Source organism: Mizuhopecten yessoensis, unplaced genomic scaffold (assembly GCF_002113885.1).
Source record: "Mizuhopecten yessoensis strain PY_sf001 unplaced genomic scaffold, ASM211388v2 scaffold7987, whole genome shotgun sequence".
Classification (NCBI taxonomy): domain Eukaryota; kingdom Metazoa; phylum Mollusca; class Bivalvia; order Pectinida; family Pectinidae; genus Mizuhopecten; species Mizuhopecten yessoensis.
Genome location: NW_018407322.1, coordinates 1149138 through 1169437, shown reverse-complemented (window position 1 = coordinate 1169437; position 20300 = coordinate 1149138). Strand labels below are relative to the sequence as shown.

At 34.7% G+C, this 20300-nt stretch overlaps 2 protein-coding genes across 4 annotated transcripts in view; both read right to left on the bottom strand.

The window, feature by feature from the left end:
* Positions 1-12121, bottom strand: part of LOC110454629 (cyclic AMP-dependent transcription factor ATF-3-like) — a 15450-nt gene extending 3329 nt beyond the window's left edge. The window contains exons 1-5 of one of the 3 annotated variants that reach the window (XM_021504248.1): positions 12008-12121; positions 11006-11064; positions 6359-6555; positions 6022-6129; positions 28-163 (exon numbers count right to left, since the gene is read on the bottom strand). In XM_021504248.1, the coding sequence (XP_021359923.1) occupies positions 29-163; positions 6022-6129; positions 6359-6550 (435 nt within the window). In that variant the 5' untranslated portion in view covers positions 6551-6555; positions 11006-11064; positions 12008-12121 and the 3' untranslated portion in view covers position 28. Of the gene's footprint in view, positions 1-27; positions 164-6021; positions 6130-6358; positions 6556-10323; positions 10387-11005; positions 11065-12007 lie in introns of those variants that run through there. The other 2 variants (XM_021504249.1, XM_021504247.1) reach the window with 2 other exon arrangements.
* Positions 12122-13371: 1250 nt separating this feature from the next.
* LOC110454667 lies at positions 13372-16012 on the bottom strand. Its single transcript, XM_021504300.1, has 4 exons — positions 15930-16012; positions 14572-14777; positions 14117-14224; positions 13372-13943 (listed from the first exon to the last, which is right to left on the bottom strand). Exons 2-4 carry the CDS (start codon positions 14767-14769, stop codon positions 13809-13811), a joined length of 441 nt encoding a protein of 146 aa, XP_021359975.1. The 5' UTR covers positions 14770-14777; positions 15930-16012; the 3' UTR covers positions 13372-13808.
* Positions 16013-20300: the final 4288 nt, after the last annotated feature.

Genomic DNA, 20300 nt, shown 5'->3' with positions numbered 1-20300 from the left:
CAGTCACCACAAATAGAGCGTCACTATATCAGGAGCATCGAGCACAGTCCCCACAAACAGAACGATTGGCATGTAGCTTTCCTTGTAGGTAGCTCTTCTCATTGGAAAGTCGTTTCACTTGTGTTGTCAGCCTTCTATTTTCTGCTTCCAATTGTTCTATTCTCTGCAAAATGAATAACAAATGTATGCGTAACGTAATGCGTTTGAGATTGAACAGATTAAAAAAGAGTATGTACTTTTAGTTTAGATGTTTTCATAAACTGATATGGAATGTCATCATACACACATTTGGTTTACTCATGAACATTTCTTTACCTTACTCATATGTCAACAGATGTTTGGGTTGAACTTAGCGGTAATTATCGGATAACACTATTATATTTGTGTAAAGATTATGTGAGACATATTTATAAACTGGGAGATACGGAAAACTTCGATGCAATCTTTAAAAACGAAAGTGAACATTTTCCGTTTAATACCATATGTAATTCAACAGCATGTTAGAATACCGATACTTTTCACCAGTGTTGTATATAACGCCGTACAGGTGAATTGAATAACTATGGTTTTCAACGGGAAAACATAAAATGTTCCATTTGATACATTCTAAAAATATCCGCATCGTCGATAGATGTTACTGCAACGGTAATAACGTAATCGTTGGCGCCATATTCTTATGACGTAAGCTTGACAACAAGGCTGTGCAACAATTGAATGGGCTGCTCAATACAATTATACCGTTTCCTGCGGAAATTTGCCAACCATTTGTTTGATTATTCTTTAATTTCAATATGAAGAATTAATCTTCTGCATTGAATGAAGTGAATGGAAAGTATCGTTTTGATTGGTGGATTCTCGAAGGGATATTTTAACCGGTAAAAATATATTTTTTGATAAACTTACAGTGTTAGAGATATCATTTCATCAATTTGATAGAATTCGATAATTCACTGGCAAAAATGTAAAACATGAATGAAAACATGAATGTAAAATGTAATAATGAATGAAAAAGGAACGTAGCACACACACACATGATACAGTATGCCAAAAATGAACTACACTTCATCATTCAGCTGTTTCACAAGGACCTGTGTTTTCAAGCGTCCCAAGCACCCTGACAAGTCAGAGTCACTTCCGTTTTCCTACAAAATGCGTGCGTGTGTGTGTTTGATTATTGTATCCATGTGTTGTTTTTTTGTCATAGTATCTCACAACTATGTTCAACTGGTTCTCATGTATCCCGCCTGATGTAGTCCTGTGCTGCCGGATGCTCGACCTATCCTGCCAAGACGTTAATTTTTTCCAGTTTGATAATGGGTAACTATATCCAAATTATGGTGGATCGCCGGTGGTTTAAAATATTTCAAAACTTAATCGTATTTGATTTCAAGAATTTATATAATGGCTTCTATTAATCTGATTGTCTATATAATTTATCGTCTTCATGTTTTGAGTTTTTTTAGTTACACAGTTTATTATCATATGCCTCTGTTTTGATGTTGAAAGTAATCCTGGACCGTTACACAATCTTAATATGGTTCACCTTAATGTACGATCCCTTAGAAACAAATCTTCCTTCATTGAAACTGAACTTGTAAGTAACGATATAGTATGTCTGACTGAATCACATTTAAATCCATTGATAAGCAACACTGACATTCAATTACACTCGAGTCCTTTACTCCTACTCCTCATAGAAAAGATAGAACTACTGGTCCAGGGGGTGGGGTTATAGTATATAACAATAACACTGTTATTATGAAACGAAGAGCTGACTTAGAAAGGGATGATGTAGAGCTACTTTGGTCAGAGGTTTTAATTATTTTCTTTTAATTAAATTTCTCCTTGGTTATTTGTATAGACCAGACAGTAACATTGACTACTGGAACAAACTTGATGATACATTAACTAGAGCTACTGATACTTCTATGGGTGTATGTTACTAACAGGTGATATTAATATTGATATGTTAAACCTAACATTAAATGATCACTTATTAAGACTCCTTATCAAACATAATCTATCTAGTTTTATTAATGAATCTACACGAATAACACCTGACAGTGCAACATTCATATATATTATATCATCTAATAACAGAAACAAAATCAAAAGTACCTATGTATCAGCACCATTCTGTAGTGATCACTCATCAGTTCATGCCCAAATTTCTTTTAACATATTTAAATAAGTGAGCTATAAAAAGACCATTCTGAAATATGATGAAGCTAATTTTGAAAGTATGAATAATGCTCTTTTTAATGTTGATTGGTTGAATTTATCATCGAATCAGGACACTGAGCTATTTAATGCTTCTATAATTAATTGTTTAACGGAACAGGTCAAAAATGTTATTCCCACAAAGGGATAACTGTACGCCCAAATGATAAACCATGGATGAACAACACCATAAGACTGAGACAAAGAAACAGAATACACAAAAAAAGGCTAAAATAAATAATAATCCTCATTATTGGCACAGATTTTGTATTCTTAGAAATGAAACTATTGACCTGATTCAGGAAGCAAAAGCAAATTACTAAAAAATCTTGAAAATTCACTAAATGATATTATGGTCCCTCCAGACAAATGCTGGAAGATAGCAAAATCTATCATTAACTTTTCTAACAAATACTCCTCTATCCCCCCTCTTGAATCCAACAACCAGGTCCTCTCTGAGATTACCCCTCACACTATTATTTCATAAATCTTTAAAATCATGAACTTTACCAAATAGTTGGAAACCAGCAAACATTAATGCTATTTATAAAGGAAATAGTTCAACTAATGATGTTTCAAACTTCTTGTCTTAGTAAATTAATGGAACACAATATTTTCAAATATCTTTATAATTACCTAGTTGAAAATTCTATTATAACTAAGCATCAGTAAGGATTTACACCAGAAGATTCTACAGTAAATCAGTTATTGTTCATATATAATGAAATTGTTAATATGGATCAGAGAAAGGAGTTAAGGTTTATATTTTGTAAATGATAGTATGGTCCCTCCAGACAATTGCTGGAAGATAGCAAAATCTATCACTAACTTTTCTAACAAATCCTCCTCTATCCCCGCTCTTGAATCTAACAATCAGGTCATTTTCAGTAAAGCTTTTGACCGTGTGTGGCACCAAGGTCTTCTACATATACTAAAAAACTATGCTGTTGATGGAAATGTACTTATCTGGTTCCAAAAAAACTTACAGACAGCATGCAAAGAGTTAGTACTAAGGGTTATTTTTCTCAATACCAGGTTATTAATGCAGGGGTACCTCGAGGATTTGTCCTTGGCCCACTTCTAATCCTTCTTTACATCAATGATATCACCGAAACTATTTCCACTAATATTAGGCTTTTTACAGACGACACCTCTCTTTATGTAATTATAGATGAAGACCCAGCAAGCAGCACAAGCACTAACAACTGACCTTACAAACATGAATGAACAGGCAAACACATGGGACATACAATTTAACCCTAATAAAACTAAATCAGTTATATTTTCAAGGAAACATAACACAAATCTCCCCAATATAACTTTTCAAAACAGCCAAATTACAGACACTACATCACATACACACTTTGGACTTACCCTTCAAGATGATGCACCATGGAAACAACTTATTCAGAACATATATCAAAAAGTAAATCGACAAACATTAATTATAATTTATATTTATAATTTTGGAATATGCTGACATAGTTTGGGATAACTGCACACAACAATCATCAGATCTTCAAAAAATTATACAATTAGAAGCAGCAAGAATTATTACAGGCGTTGTTCGGTCAGGAGCATCTCATAATAAACTTTATACCGAACTCGGTTGGGAAACTCTGGCTGCCAGAAGAGAGAAACACAAATATATCATGATGGATAAATTAATGAATGGACTCTCATCGCAATATTTACAAGATGTGTTGATCCCCATTACAAACAATCCTAATGAAAATCATTATTCTTTCCGACAAACTAGACCTTTTAACCCACCAATATGCAGAACTAATAGCTACTTTGACAGCTTCTTTCATTTCATGTGCCGCACAGCTAACAACACTGATACTAATCTTTTTGACTTTCCTACACTTACAAGTTTTAAATGACTGTTAGATAAAAAGGCTATAACTGATAGTGAATCTGTTCAAATTTTCAAAACTGAAGGTGATAGAAGGGCAAACATTATTCTTTCCTAACCTAGAAATTGTTGTAGTGATTTAAAGTTTGATTTGCATCATGATTACCTAACTGATAGTCCAGTATGTCCTTGTTCATATGTATTGGAAACAGACTCTCATTTTGATTTAGAATGTCCTATTTACTATGGTTTGAGGATTAATTTATTCAACTCACTCAGTAATTATGCCCTTGACTTTAACCATATCGATATTGAAATTATTTTACAAGGCTGTCTTAATTGTGAAGGGAAATCCAAACGTTTTAACTTTTACAAGATATAAAAAGCCATTATATTGACAAAAAACTGTAATTTTCTATGAAAACAGTTGAACATGGTTGTGAATTTATTTCATTATGTAATAAATATTTATTTTCATTTATTATTTTGTGCTCCTCTACACAATGTTTTACTTATACTTTTGATAAATGTACATATCGGGTTAAATCTGTAGATTAAATAGTTACATATAAATAAATTAATACACAGTTTAGGTGGTGATAACCTGTGCAGAACTTGTACATGGACTTTTGGTCTATCTACCTAACTGTATCGAATGGTAAATAGTATCTCATGTGTACACGTGTAATTATGATAATTAATAACTATATTTATGTTTTGTTTGTGTGTGTGTGTCGGTATCGGTGTGTGTATGTCCTAAGTTGTATTGTAAATAATCAAAGTGAGTTACCTCCCTTTAATCACTTTATCGTTTACATTTATTTATTTTCATTTCAAAATATTTAGCTATAGTTCTATAATATTATTGTAATACTCTAGCCACCTATGGAAAGAATTTATATAGGCTTGCCTGTTATTCGATCCATTTGACCATAACACCATGTCAATAAAATCTGTTGAAATGAAATACAGCTGTTTCGTCATTTTAAGACATCCCGGGGGCCAAAACGTTCGAAATTGTAATTGGTCTTAACTACTGTTAAAACAGACGAGATATGCAAAAAAGACCTTAGTTGTATAGAAAATTGTATGAAAAATTTTACGAAGCACTGGTCAATGACATGAATACCTGCTAGCATTTAAGTGGCTCAAATTTGAAAAAAAAAATGTTCAGTAAAATGTCAATGCTTGTAAATAAGTAAGCATCTTCACTTTTTCTATCTAATAATAATTGTTAAATTTGACATTTAGAATGCTTACATAAATTGAAAATAATGAATTCAACATATAGACCCATAACAAGGATTAGAATATCACCATTTTGAAACAATCTGACAATATATTAATTGTTTTTCTATATTTGCCTTGAATCGTTTGAAGTCAGATAACGATGTTCTGTGTTTATATAGTAATGATTATATGTTGACTGTTCCCCCCATGGTAGAAATGTTCAGGTTATATCGCATAACCTAAACAAGACAGCACGCAAAGTGATGGCGTCCTATACTGCAATGTTTGGTGCGTAATTCTTATTACATATTGGTTGAAGTTGCATGGCGAAGATCGATATTACGTTTGGGGAAGATATTACTGCACCATGTGGTGTTTTGTGCAAAAACCCAATTTTTATCAGAAATGTATAAATATCCTCTAAGTATCAATAAAAAATGGTATCTGACTTTTTAATTAAGTAATAAAGGATAATAAAGGATAACAGGAATTATTGTTGGAGTGATATGGTATATACCGAAAAAAACTGTGCAGTTTTGCGCATAAACCACTTCGTTCCGCGGATTTATGCAAAATGCACACAGTTTTTGACGGTATATACCGTATTTCCCCAACAATAATCCTGGTTATTCCTTAAACTATTGTGTATTTTTACCTACGAGTGTTATATTTTCCTTTGGAAGGCATGAGATAGAAGAACATTTAGACGCTACCTTTTGGAAGTTTTGAGATAATGTAGCTTGTTTCTGGCGAAACTTTCGTGCTGCTCTTCTGTTCTGTTCCCTTCTGTTTTCCTTCTTTATGATCTCTTCTGCATTAAGCTGTAAGGGAAGGGCATGTAGTCATTGTTAAAAAGACATCGATTTCAATTAATACGGTTATCCGTGTTACATCAATAAACTTCATTTTTGGAATTTCAATGATAAATTTATTTATGAAATAAGTCTATGTGAAGTGGAAAAGGAAGAATCACCACAGTATTTACACACAATGATACCATAGGGAAAATACCGTCAACTCACATCCTTATTAAAGGTTGATTCAACTCACCTGTTGCTCTGTTGGGGGTGTGAATTGAACGGTCAGTTCTGTCTTGCCCTCCGCTAGTCGTCTGTTTTGTATAGTACATCTGAGTTCTTCCTTGAGCATCGGCATGATGCTGCCTGTGTCCAGACATTCTTGTGTGGCCTTAACCAACTTGTCATCCACCAGACCATACCCATGGGCTGAAGCCGCAGCCATTATATCTGAAAACGTCAAGGTCATATTTAAAGAATGTAAAGATTAGTTGTTTCGAAAAGAGTTCTATAGTCGGTGTAAACTGACCTAATACTAAATCAGGAGAAAAACAAACAAACAAAAGGGAAATTTGTTGTTCTTAATGTCCCGTATAACGATATGTTTTAATGTGAGGATACATATTTTTCAATATTAAGAAAGTTTTGACTACTGAGAAACCATTTGAGCAAAAGCAGTTTAAATTTACAACCACAGAACTGAGGAGACATTTACATAATCTCTTGTGTTCGAATGCCCCTAACTTGGACGACTGTCTACAAATGATAACAGACCACGTCTACACCGTCCAATAAATGCGTCAGCACTTTTATATATTTTTAGAAATGATGTAACTATTTTGGAAAACCGACAAAATGTTCGTCGGTTAAACAGATATTATCTATAAATAGGTATGGCGTTTTCTCCCCAACCAATTCAACCAATCAGAGACAAAATAAAATATGACTGACACAAGTCAAATCTAAAAGATGACGTGGAAATAAGACAGTTGGAACACTATGACGACTTAAATGCAATTTGTATTTTTAGTTTCGAAACTGTAACACGAACATATTTACGACGTTATAATAATAAAAAGCCTGAAATATGTTCATGATGTCAACATGCCCATATCATGACACTGTTAAATCAGGCAAATCTTCTTTCTAGAAGTTTCGTTGCTTGGAATTTAAATGATAAAGCCTTGGACAAAAATAATATAGCTATTGAACTGATTTCAAATGTCTTTTCTGTGTTATAGATGTGCTAATTGTTATGCTGCAAACTTACTATGAAGGAGATGCGTATTACATGTATGTATTTTGCTGCAATGCAGTTGGTAATGACACTGCCTATGGTTGCTGCGATAGCCATATGCAGTTGCAGCCATTACAGAGCAAATATCGCCTGATTCATTCTCAAGCTGATACATTGTATAATCTTCACGACTAAAACAATTTCGCAGAAGATGAAGATTTATGTCGGAATTAATATGCAAAAATCCTCAGCAATATCTATAGTTGGGGATAACTCCCAATCGTTGTTTATTGTATCATATTGAGGAGTATTATAAACGTCCAGGTCAAACTTGATAACGAAACATCGAAAAGTGTTAACATATTTACACTGAAAACGTGTACAAATTTTAAAAAAAAGACCAACTTCATTCCTTGGCATTTAGGATTCAGTAGAAATCTACGGCTAATAAATAAGGAATGGACCATTTCATGCTATAAGATATGTATTAAAAGCGTGTGAAAAATTCGCCGTCTATGTTTTGCGATTATAATTTTGATTTTTGTTTTATGCTTAATGAAAAAGAAATTCGAACCTGAAGCTTGGAGCTTTAATAAAACTTCTTCACAGACAAAAAGTGACAGAGAAACCTTTTTGTTGAGTTGAAATTTCATTATACAGAACATGAAACGACATGAAAATTAATAGGAAATCGTTATAATACAAGAATTTAAAAACCATTAAGCTTATTAGTCTTGCTAAATAATCCAGCAAAAGGTACTGAGAGAAAAGAATTGCTATATTATCTACACTGTCAAAGGTAAAACCAGAAAAGGAGCATATTTACACCAAGGTTGCGACGGTTATAACGAAAGAACACAGAAATGTGGGGAAAAACTGTTAACTGATGAACAAAAGCATTACCGTGAAAAGAAAATAACTGAAAATAAAATATCATAATAAAATAACATCATTATTATTATTTTTTCGGAAAACGACAACAAATGCAGTTGATAACGACATAGTTTGTCAAGTCCATCACCATTTGTAATGTAAAAGAGGAGTATACTTCTATTTTTTCTTCAATGTATATTATGAATGATGGTTAATGTGATAGTTGTTTAAGTATATTAAATGGACGACAACGTAAGGTAGCAGAGTACAGTAGAAATGGCTTGATCCTTAAAATAAAGGGCATGTCTCAGATAAGCACGGATAGGGGATATATCCTGCACAACACACTGTATATACTTAAAAACTACATTTTGAAATTATTATTTTTTTGGAAGAATGCATTTTTTTCCAAAAAGTGATTTCCCCAGATTTGGCACTTGTGAAAACCATGGTTACCACATCAAAAAACACCAAAAAATGCAAAAATAACATGATTTTTAACCCAAACTTTTCTTAATACCTGTCTTAAGTTGAATGTCAACTACTCGGTAACAGAAATACTCACGATTTAGCATAGGTCGTTCAACTGGATTTTTCACAATATTTACACATATACTGAGTACAAAAATAGACTACATGGAAAGCTAGCTTTTGTTGTGTAGACACAGATTTTTAAATGACATAAAAATAAAGTCTCAGACCAAAATCGATTTTTTTTTTTAAAGTGAAGCCCATATAGTCCACTTGATCATGTATATGCCAATACTAGTGCTGCTTTGTTTTAAAACTTTGATACATGTAATATTACATGGGTTATTCATTGTACAAAAATATCACCCATGGCCACCGTACGCTACTGTACACTGCTACCTAAATGATACCTATAGTTTATAATAAGAGATGACAAACACTCAACATTTTCAGTATTTTTCAACTCTGTAAAACTATTTCCTGTCACAAAATATGTATAAAAATGCAGGTTATGTGTAATTATTGTTTCTGGATTGCACGCGTGCGAGAGATAAGCTAATGAAAAAATGATGATACTAGCCTGGAAAATAAACTTGAAATTAGAAAACAAAATTAAAAAAATGACGGCAGTGTACTTCGGCAGTGTTAAAACGGCAATGAGAATGTATGACACAGTAATATGTATGTTTAACACTTTAGTCTATATATATGACACTATCGTCCGTATAAATGTATGGCTTGGTACTCATTATGTATTATACGGTATTCAATATGTATGATAAATATATATATACAGTATATATAAATGCGACGTATAGATACTATTATACCGTAGGTGTGTTTCTAAACAGAACTACTGCCCCTGTTGTAGTCTATTTAATGTCTCATTCAAGTGGTATGTCACTGCAATATCAAGATCTAAAAATAACAGAGATATTTACAGCTCCAGCATTTACCAGACCGCTGTCTAGACTTGGGCGTCTAGACATAGGGTCTCTAAGACATAGTGGTATACGATACATTCAAACTCACCTCATATAATAACGATTGAATAAATCTACCCCCACACAACTTTCCGCTCATGTTAACACTCGGAGCAGTGTTCACGAAATATATCAGATTTGTCAATATTTATCATTGTAAATGTAACACACGGATACATGAACTATTGTCACAATTCATAATGACATACTTATCCAATCAAACATCTATACTCGTTACATATGATTAAATATATACATTTTACCTGCATTCCATACTAAGGGTGATTCAAAAGCGCGAGAACTGCTTAAGCATAAGTGTTTCGGTTGACACATGACAATAACACTTAAGTACCCATAAGGCAATTAATATAACACGCAAATAAAATACGAGATTTTGAATCACACACCATTTACACATATTGACCAATGGAACAATGTCACGTGCAGGTTAAATAACTTGAGTCGGTCAATTGGAAGTATATTATTATTTGTAGAAGCTTTTCAGATACGGATTTATGAAGATTGACATTCTGTTGCTGTGAAACGATGGCTTACCTCTTAATTTAGCTCCTAGTTTATCTACACAGTTCTGTGGACACTTAATTGCTGTATATGTTTTAAATATAATTCATTATCAATATAAGTGGCAAATACCTGTCATCCCTTTCTTGTCCAAATCAACGTATTCGACACATCGTAAAATGAATATACTGTAATGAAAATATTCTGCTTAAGCGTCTTACTTTATAAAAGGTACTTAGAATTTTGGGCATTTTGTTGGAAAAAACTACTCATGCGTATATACAACAAATGGTTTTCTAAAAATAAACAGAAAGCAAAAACAAACTGCGTATTCTGTTGCACGTGGTCACGTGTGCATACACCGGCATTTAGTGGTCTGAAGTGACAGTGATTGGTCAGCCTCATGACGAGTGCGGGATGCAGAGACAAAGGTCGCCAGGAGACGGAAGACACGTTAAATAGCGGTCGCCACGCTACCATAGTGGCACGTAGTTTGGACTTGTGAAGCAATTTCCTTTGCAGGCATTTCGAAACCGGAAGTTGATGAATTTTGGCACGATTTACTTGTTTTCAATTACACCTTCCTAATTTCTAAACATTTGTATTACAAACAATATGTTAAAACTATAAATTCTATCGATCTGGAACAGTTTCATAAAGGAGAAACAAAATGAACTATGTAGTGCTTTAATTACTCTTTGTTAATGATGTTTCCTCCAAGTTTCTGTTTCTTGGAACATTTTCAAAATCTACGATTTGATCTTACTGTACACAGTTTCCAGATCACATGAAACTATTCGTGTGTCTAACTTACTTCAGTCGGTGCTTCTCCTCATAACTCGAAATCGATACATTGCACTTCTCAGCGAACGTCTGAAATACACGACATATCGAGGTCAATAAGCTGCTAATCCAAGTGAAAGACAGCTCGTGGCTGATTTATTATCGAATGATTGCACGTGCTCCTGATTCTGTCCCTGAAGAACTTCTCTACCAGCTGAAAGTCTTCCTTAGTCTAGAAAGTTCGAACTGCTTGTAGAGAATATTGCATCAGGTTATTACTTTGTCGCTGGAAATTTCCTTATAGTGTATCTATAAATAAACCGGAGAAAGAATTGCGTAAAACGCATACCATACGTTTATCTCTGATTTGATCAAATATATATATACTTTAAATATTTATTGTTGTTGTCGTCATTCGGGTTATTTCTTAAAATTTGAAATTGTAATGTTATATATTTTTTATTATTCATTTATATCTCCATTGGTCAAATGTCATATGCATTTCAACCTAGTCCTTTGAAGATGAATATTGGTGGTTTTTGGACCTTTTTACGATTGTAATGAGAAGAATGCCTTCCTGTACGAGGATAGTGCACATCCTTTGTCCCAATATCATACGAGATTTACAAGGTGCAGGTACAGTGTATTCAAAATCAACCTGATATAGTGCCAGAAATAGCTGTGATGAAATAATACAACACAGGTATGTAACGTATGTCTATTTCACCACCGAAGGGTTATTCTATTATTGTCTCAGTAGTCATTAATGCATACCTGCATACGATGGAATATGTGTTGTCATCTGGTAAGTGATTTATTGAATACCGTTCAGACAGGATATCGTTACGCTTAAATTAAGAGCAAGTTTCCTATGGACCTGATGTTCCATAGTATAGTTATGTGCGTTCTGAAAATAGTTAACAGAGGTCATTTTTCGTTTCTCTTTCTTAGTAATATTTACAAAAAGAAAAAAACATACAAATGAGCACACTATATTTTTAATATAGACCAAACATAAATAGTTAAAACTTACATGTCTATAGTCTTATCATCGATGTCTATGTCACTCCATAACGGTCATTTTTTACAGTAATGCTTTTGTGGTACTCTAGTGATGGGACACACCACATTTTAGTACGCAAATGCAGAAAGAATCCATACCTTGATTCCGAGAACATTGACGTTGTTTCACTTTTACCCCTGACAATAAATACTCCACACTGTAGATAACGCATTACGGGGATGATAAGTTTCGTTTTCCTGTTTATATACCTACTACACGATTATTGTAGCGGTGTATGTAAATCAACAGAACGTTTACACATTCACCCCTAATTCTTGAGTACGCCTGACGATGACCCCGTGACCACAAACAGGTCAAGTACAATTGACATTTTGTTCAAACGTTAACGGAACACTGTACATGTCAGCAGTGTACTGCAATTAAGTATTTTGTACTTAAATGAAAACAACTCGACGAACCTAATGTTAGGATGGTGTCACCACTTGCCTACAGCGTACTTACGTACTTACATACACACACAAGATTTTTCCAACTAAGAGTTTTTTTAGCTTATGACGGAAAAATTATTTTGCTGAATATAATTAGAGACCGACGTTACATAGGGCACCACATGCTGTGTCGGGGGTGGGGTATGGGGTGAGGAGGGGAGTGGAAGGGAGTCAACATGTTTCTTCCATGAATTCATTCTGTGGGGTCTGCTCGGTTCTTCTCGCTGTCGTTTCGCACACAAACACGTCGTGTTATTCTTGCTCTCATATCACATCAGTAAGGGCATGTTAATGAACACGTGCTAGAAATCAGTTTTGGTTTTACTTGTAAACAATGTGTGAGATAACGACTGATTCATGTGATGATGACAAACAAAACAAAATCAAAGTTCAATATTTTATACATAAAAATTGTAACAAATAAAACATATCGATAATATAATAATACATTCAATATCTCAAAAACACACCATCACGCACCAAGTCAAACCTGTTGATCCAATCGAGGGTGCACGTCCATTAAGGGTCCCATATTCATTTACAATCACTCATTAAATCACACGGAGCATTGGAAATTATCAAAATACATTCATTTAAATCTTCAATATGATAACATTTTATAAGAATCATTTTCACGTTTGGACACATCAGACATGGAAGAACTGTGTGATGTAATGGGTAAACGCGACAGTTCAGATCTGCACTCATTACTACATAGCACTGTAAGTTGTACATAAAACACGCCTAGACGTTAGACATCATTAACTGGAGAGACACTTTGTCATCACCTGACATCTAACTATCCGTAAAAGTATATATTAAAGGAATCATGAGATACGGGCAGTAAAGCAGCTTTACATGTCATTCTAACTATACACCAACTGTGTATGTATTTGTAAGGTCATAGTGAAGTCTGATTGATCAAGGCAACACCAATCTACAACATTTACATATCGTATGTTACTCACGAGCTGTGTTTATATTATTTTATACATTGATCGATCCAGAACCTTCGACATTGCTGATTTTGTTCGGGAACTAAAGTCTCTTAACTCTGGAGGTTCTATATATGCAAAGACACTCCTCCCCGCATGTGTAAAATACCTGAATACGGTTCCACACAATGATAATACTTCATCGGACTAGAGACATGATGCACGTTTGACAAATCGTCAGTAAAATCCGTTAGTAAGATTCCGAGTGGGATTAATGGCCAATAAAGACCGTAGAAGTTTGATGCAATGTCGTGTCTACCACATATCTTAAGGTCATTATGTTTGAAGCACATACTGAACATCCTGATGTTGTTTTGGGTCTCAATATCACGAGTCTAAATAACCCTCTATTGTACTAAGCAGCAGTGTATTTAGTTTTCCTTGCCAAAATTCCTTTTCCATGACGAGTCTTTCAATGTCAGCGTTAAGTCGAGCGTTGTCAGTTTGTAATTTCTGCAACGTCTGTAAAATAACGTAAAAGAATAAATATATCGTATAATAAATATATTTCATTACTTAGAATATCAAGGAGTGAATAGGCTTTTTTATGTTAAAAAAAATTTTCGAAAAAAGAATCATACTTTTCACACAGTTTCTTTCCAATAGAGTAAAACTTAAATGATTAAATAGCGTACATTATTCATAGTAGCTGCCGATGTCGTCTTCCGTTCGCGAAACGTTCGTGCTGCTTGTCGGTTTTGTTGTCGTCTTCTGTCTGACTTCAGAACTTCCTCTGCTGTCAGCTGTAGAAGAAATGGTCGTTTACCGGTAATAAGTGTTAGCATTAAACCTTGTTTGTCTAGTTTGTTCTTTTTTTATTCGCTTTAACAGTGTTACATGATATTCACACAGGTAACTAGGATAAAACAAACTGAAACAATTTTGTTAATGATAAAAGGTGTCTTTGGTTTTGTTCTGGTATCATCCCTACCTACTTTGAAAGATGATCCTAAAACACACACACGCCTATGACTGTACCTTTAAAAATTTGTAAAAGATACAGTCTGCCAGGAATACACTGCATATTATTATGCCACTGTGTCTTGATATTATTATATATCTATTTTGAATTTAATCAGTTAAAACGAACCTCAGATCTGTCCGGGGCAGTGAACTGGACCTGAAGTTCCCCTTTGCCCTGTTCCATCCGTCTTGTATGTATTTTGTACTTCAATTCTTCTTTGATCAGTGGAGTAAGACATCCTGATTCATAACAGGCTAGAGCAGCCTCTGCTAGCTTGCACTCTTCTTCGTCACTGGGATCCACTTCGGTGAGGTTTACAGCCATTATGGTTTCTGATATATATATAAAGTTAAAATCCAGTCGCTACTTTTGCTCATTCGTTATGAGATCCCATAGAAAAACGTATTGATTATTCGTCATATTTACGCATTATTAACACACAATTCATGTTAAAAAATATTTCATACGGCATTATATCATAAACACAGATGGATAGTGTATGATAATGAACGGAACAGAATCCAAATCCGACTGACTGTAAGGAAATCAACGGCATATGGTCTCTCAGTGCATTTACAGTTTTTCTGCTAATCTTACAATTTTTCAATCAACGTGTTGGCTATAAGCAACATTTAATCGTTTTATAACCCTAAGCTCTGGTTTTTGTTGATTGGTGACGCAGTTTTTCAAGAGTTATAGTCACTGTCCAGTCCTTACGTTTACAAGTTTAACAAAGATGCAATGCACGGTGATAATAATCTGCCAAAGACTTGTCTGGGTGTAGCGATAATTTATCGTCTTTAGCACATGTCGAGTCGCCCTGATGCGCCAGCGTGGTAGTTCTATTCCGCTGTGGCTATGCTTTGAATTAAATTTCTTTACATATCAGTTGTCTCAGAGACATGAATCAAATCAAATAACTTCTTTTTTTCTCTCAAAATGATATCTTGATTTGTCTAAGCTATACATAAATTGTATGTAAATATTAACAATGCTATCATGTTATATGCATGTCTATGTAAAAAAATCCAAACATGTCACATTGTTACATTGCTCCGATACAGGTACCGGTGTACACGTTACTATTGTTGTGATATATTTACTCAGACGTTAACATCTACGAAACCTTCAGTAAACAAAATCATAGGTGTATGTAAACTTCTTAATACCATACTTTGGTCAGCTTTTAATAGCATGACACGAAATACTTAAAATACACCCATCTACACACACGTACGTATAAGCTCTGCATTCTCTGTAGTCAGCAAGTTGTAGCAAACATAGTAATACACAGTTTATATTGAGCCCTGACAGCCAAGTAGGTCAGCGTAAGGCAGCGCTACATACATTGATAAAACACACAGGTAGTTATGTCTAACACGTGTGTGTAGGGGCTAGAAACGCCGACAGGAACGGTGTGCAATTATGTCGATCATTTACATCTCTTTTCGGTTACATATGCAATATTCGTATCTATGTATTACCTGCAGCTTTTATATTCCCTGCAACATTTCATAAAGTCATAGACCAGCTTGTCTTGTCCCCTCCCAATCGCAACAGTTTCGTCAGCAATATAAATAGATTTACTGTTCTTCGGACTGCCTCTAGATCGTGTATTATATTAAACGATGTAACACAATAACTACGAAAGGTGAACATGTTTTCTTAAAATAGCACACGGAAACAACCAAAACTATGTATAGCTCAGGATATCGAGGAAGTTGTTTTAACATCGGTACCGATAGGAAGCAATATATAGTCAATATTAAATAGAAACGTATACAACATTTGTGGAACGCTCTATATAATTCGCAAAATCATTCCAACGCGATACATAACATATGTATACTAGTATTCTTACAATGACAGTTATTATAGTAGATAAAAAGACATACATTGTTACACATGGGCTATTGCCACATACAAATCCGTATGTTATACAAATGTAAGGATAATCGAAGCATTGAAATAATTTCAATATGAATATTGCTATTAATATGTCTTATTTATGTGTGCATTAACACGCTATCTAAGTCAACGGTACAATCATGGTAGTATAAATACTTATATAACCTCCACCTGAAAACAAAAGTATCACATAATATAATTTAACCATTTTTAGCCCGATAGGTGAAGCCCATATGTGGCCCCTGGTAATAAGAGAGATGTAACACTCGTTGTACTATCAGTAATAATATGTAACACTCGTTATAATGTCTGTAATAAATAAGTAACACTCGTTATAATGTCTGTAATAAATATGTAACACTCGTTATAATGTCTGTAATAATATATGTAACACTCGTAATTATGCCTGTAATAACATATGTGACCCTCCTCGTTTCATTGTCTGTAATAATATATGTGACCCTCGTTTCAATGTCTGTAATAATATATGTAACACTTGTAATAATGTTTGTTTTAACATATGTAACACTCGTTATAATTCTGTAATAATATATGTAACACTCGTTACAATATCTGTAATAAATATGTAACACCCGTATAATATCTGTAATGAATATGTAACACTCGTTATAATGTCTGTAATAATATATGTAACACTCGTTACAATGTCTGTTATAATATATGTTACACTCGTTATAATGTTTGTTATACCATATGTAAAGCTCGTTATAATGTCTGTAATAATATATGTAACACTCGTTGTAATATTTTTAATAACATAAGTGACTATCGTTTTAACATATGTAATAACATATGTGACCCTCGTTTTAATGTCTGTAATAACATATGTAACCCTCGTAAGAATGTCTGTAATAACATATGTGACCCTCGTTATAATATTTTTAATAACAATCCATCGTTTTTATGTCTGTGTTAACGTATGTGCCCCTCGTTTCAATGTCTGTAATAACGTACGGACCCTCGTTTCAATGGCTGTAATAACATATGCGATCCTCGTTTCAATGTCTGTAATGACATATTTGACCCTCGTTTCAATGTCTGTAATAACATATGTGACCCTCGTTTTAATGTCTGTAATAACATATGTGACCATCGTTTCAATGTCTGTTATAACATATGTGACCCTCGTTTTAATGTTTGTAATAACATATGTGACCCTCGTTTTAATGTTTGTAATAACAAACGTGACCCTCGTTTCAATGTCTGTTATAACATATGTGACCTTCGTTTCAATGTCTGTAATAACATATGTGATCCTCGTTTCAATGTCTGTTATAACATATGTGACCTTCGTTTCAATGTCTGTAATAACATATGTGACCCTCGTTTTAATGTCTGTAATAAATATGCAACTCTCTTTATGATTCATCCATTCAAGTCCTCAGAAGCATTTTCGTTCCTAACCAAGTCATAATTTAAATATTTTATTATGGCAAAACAAGAAATTGAATCGTTAGAAAATCGTTAGAAAATACGTTCATCGATGACTTTCTTCGGTGTCAGTTGATCTCCCTGTGATAAAGCTGATAGCGAACATCTTTAGCGCTCAAAAATAAACTATACACATAGAAATATAAGGCTTAATCAAACCTTAAATTAGCCTTATGTTAAGTAGTTACCATATAAACAACCCTTGTTACAAGTACTAGTGATTTTAGGCTTCCTGACATGACTAATGCTACGCATCTATAGCGTAGCAGACAGGTCATGTGTTGAATCATTTCTAGTCATTTGGAAAAATTACAAATCTAAAGAGCATTGCTTTGTTTCTTTTTAATGTATCTCATTTTACATAGAAACATATTCTGTATATGCCATTATAAGCAGTTAGTATGAGGCTGCTCCATCCTCGATATCCAGAGGTTACGGTCACTTTCGATCTCTACACCCCTGGAATATGTCAAATCAAATTTGAAGGCACGCGGCTAGCTATTTGATTGGTGTCAGGTAAACCAACCTGACCAATTACTAGGCTGATACTTGTCATTTGAAGACTACAGAGGAACGACACCCGACTACAAAGACATATTCTGTTTATACCATTATAAGCAGTACGTTAAAGGCTGCCTCAAAATAACCACTATCAATGCCTATATTTGGAGGTCGGACACCAGTAGCCACAGCAATGTATTTCAAGTTGTATTCGAATACTTTTAAATTATCCAGACTTTTGGAATGTCCATAACATTATATGTAACTAGGTCACATCGACAACGTTTAAAATAAGTGTAATTTACGTGCTGTATCATATAAAACGTATTGCAACAATTACAGTAATGTACAGAATTTAGCACCTGATTGGAAGCTGGTAGCCAATCATTTATTACAAAATTCAAAATCAAAGTCAATACGAAACCAACAACAGGAACCAATGACATACAAAAGTGCCATCGCTCACACTACCATCTCCCAACAATACCATGACTCACACTACCATAGCACATACTACCATCGCCAAACACAACCATGGCCCACATTACCATAGCACACTCTATCATCGCCTACACTGTCTTGGCCCACAGTACCATCGCCTACACTGTCTTGGTCCACACTACCATCGCCTACACTACTATCGCCTACACTGTGATCGCCCAGTACTCCCATCGCCTACACTCCTATCGCCTACACTACCATCGCCCAGCACTACCATCGCCTACACTACTATCGCCTACACTGTGATCGCCCAGTACTACCATCGCCCAGCACTACCATCGTCCAGCACTACCATCGCCTACACTACTATCGCTCACACTGTGATCGCCCAGTACTACCATCGCCCAGCACTACCATCGCCTACACTACCATCGCCTACACTACTCTCGCCTATACTGTGGTCGCCCAGTACTACCATCGCCCAGCACTACCATCGTCCAGCACTACCATCGCCTACACTACTATCGCTCACACTGTGATCGCCCAGTACTACCATCGCCTACACTACCATCGCCTACACTACTCTCGCCTACACTGTGATCGCCCAGTACTACCATCGCCCAGCACTACCATCGCCTACACTACCATCGCCTACACTACTATCGCCTACACTGTGATCGCCCAGTACTACCATCGCCCAGCACTACCATCGCCTACACTACCATCGCCTACACTACTCTCGCCTACACTGTGATCGCCCAGTACTACCATCGCCCAGCACTACCATCGCCTACACTACCATCGCCTACACTACTATCGTCTACACTGTGATCGCCCAACACTAACATGGCCCACACTATCATGACCGACACTACCATAGCAAATACTACTATCTGCCATAGTTGGGTTTGATATAATGCCTTTTCAGACCTAACAGTTAAATTAAGCTAATAAGATGCTGATGATGTCTTTTTGTTCAAGATGAAATTGATTCTAACATAGAAAAGTATACTTTCTCCGATGCATTATAGATATAATGTACATGGTCTCTGTTTTGTTCATTGTTGGATTATTATATTATTATTTGAAACAACAATGTTCGGTAAAACCATTTGTAGTGTAAGTAGTTTGCCATACAATTAAATACTGAAGCTGATCATTGTAATAGTAGCCTAGGTACACTGTAGTCATTCTTCTTTCTGTAATCTACTTCCAGCTGGATTTATATCATTATATTCACAAAAGTGTATTTGGTATATTAAAACATGTCTTCTTTTTTTGTTTGATATATAAAATGGATGCAACAAGCATAACCTGCACGTGACGATGAACGTGATTTTCCAGAAAAGTGTTTAATTGTGAAACGGAATGACGCTAAAAAAATGACGACGACCCCTCAATAGGGCACTTAAACCTCTGACTAGATTGTCTCATGATATCACCCCAACGGAAACAAATTAGAATGTTAGATATTGTCACATGGTATCGTTTCATAATAAGCATATGATTAATGTATGGATCACATGAAACCAGGGCCTACAATGTATCATGCT

Coding starts and splice junctions, on each gene's coding strand:
- LOC110454667 (XM_021504300.1), bottom strand. CDS start 14,769: ATGGCTGTAAACCTCACCGAAGTGGATCCCAGTGACGAAGAAGAGTGC. Junction 14,225..14,571: donor CTGCCCCGGACAGATCTGAG/GTTCGTTTTAAC, acceptor TTTCTTCTACAG/CTGACAGCAGAGGAAGTTCT. Junction 13,944..14,116: donor CGGCAGCTACTATGAATAAT/GTACGCTATTTA, acceptor GTTATTTTACAG/ACGTTGCAGAAATTACAAAC.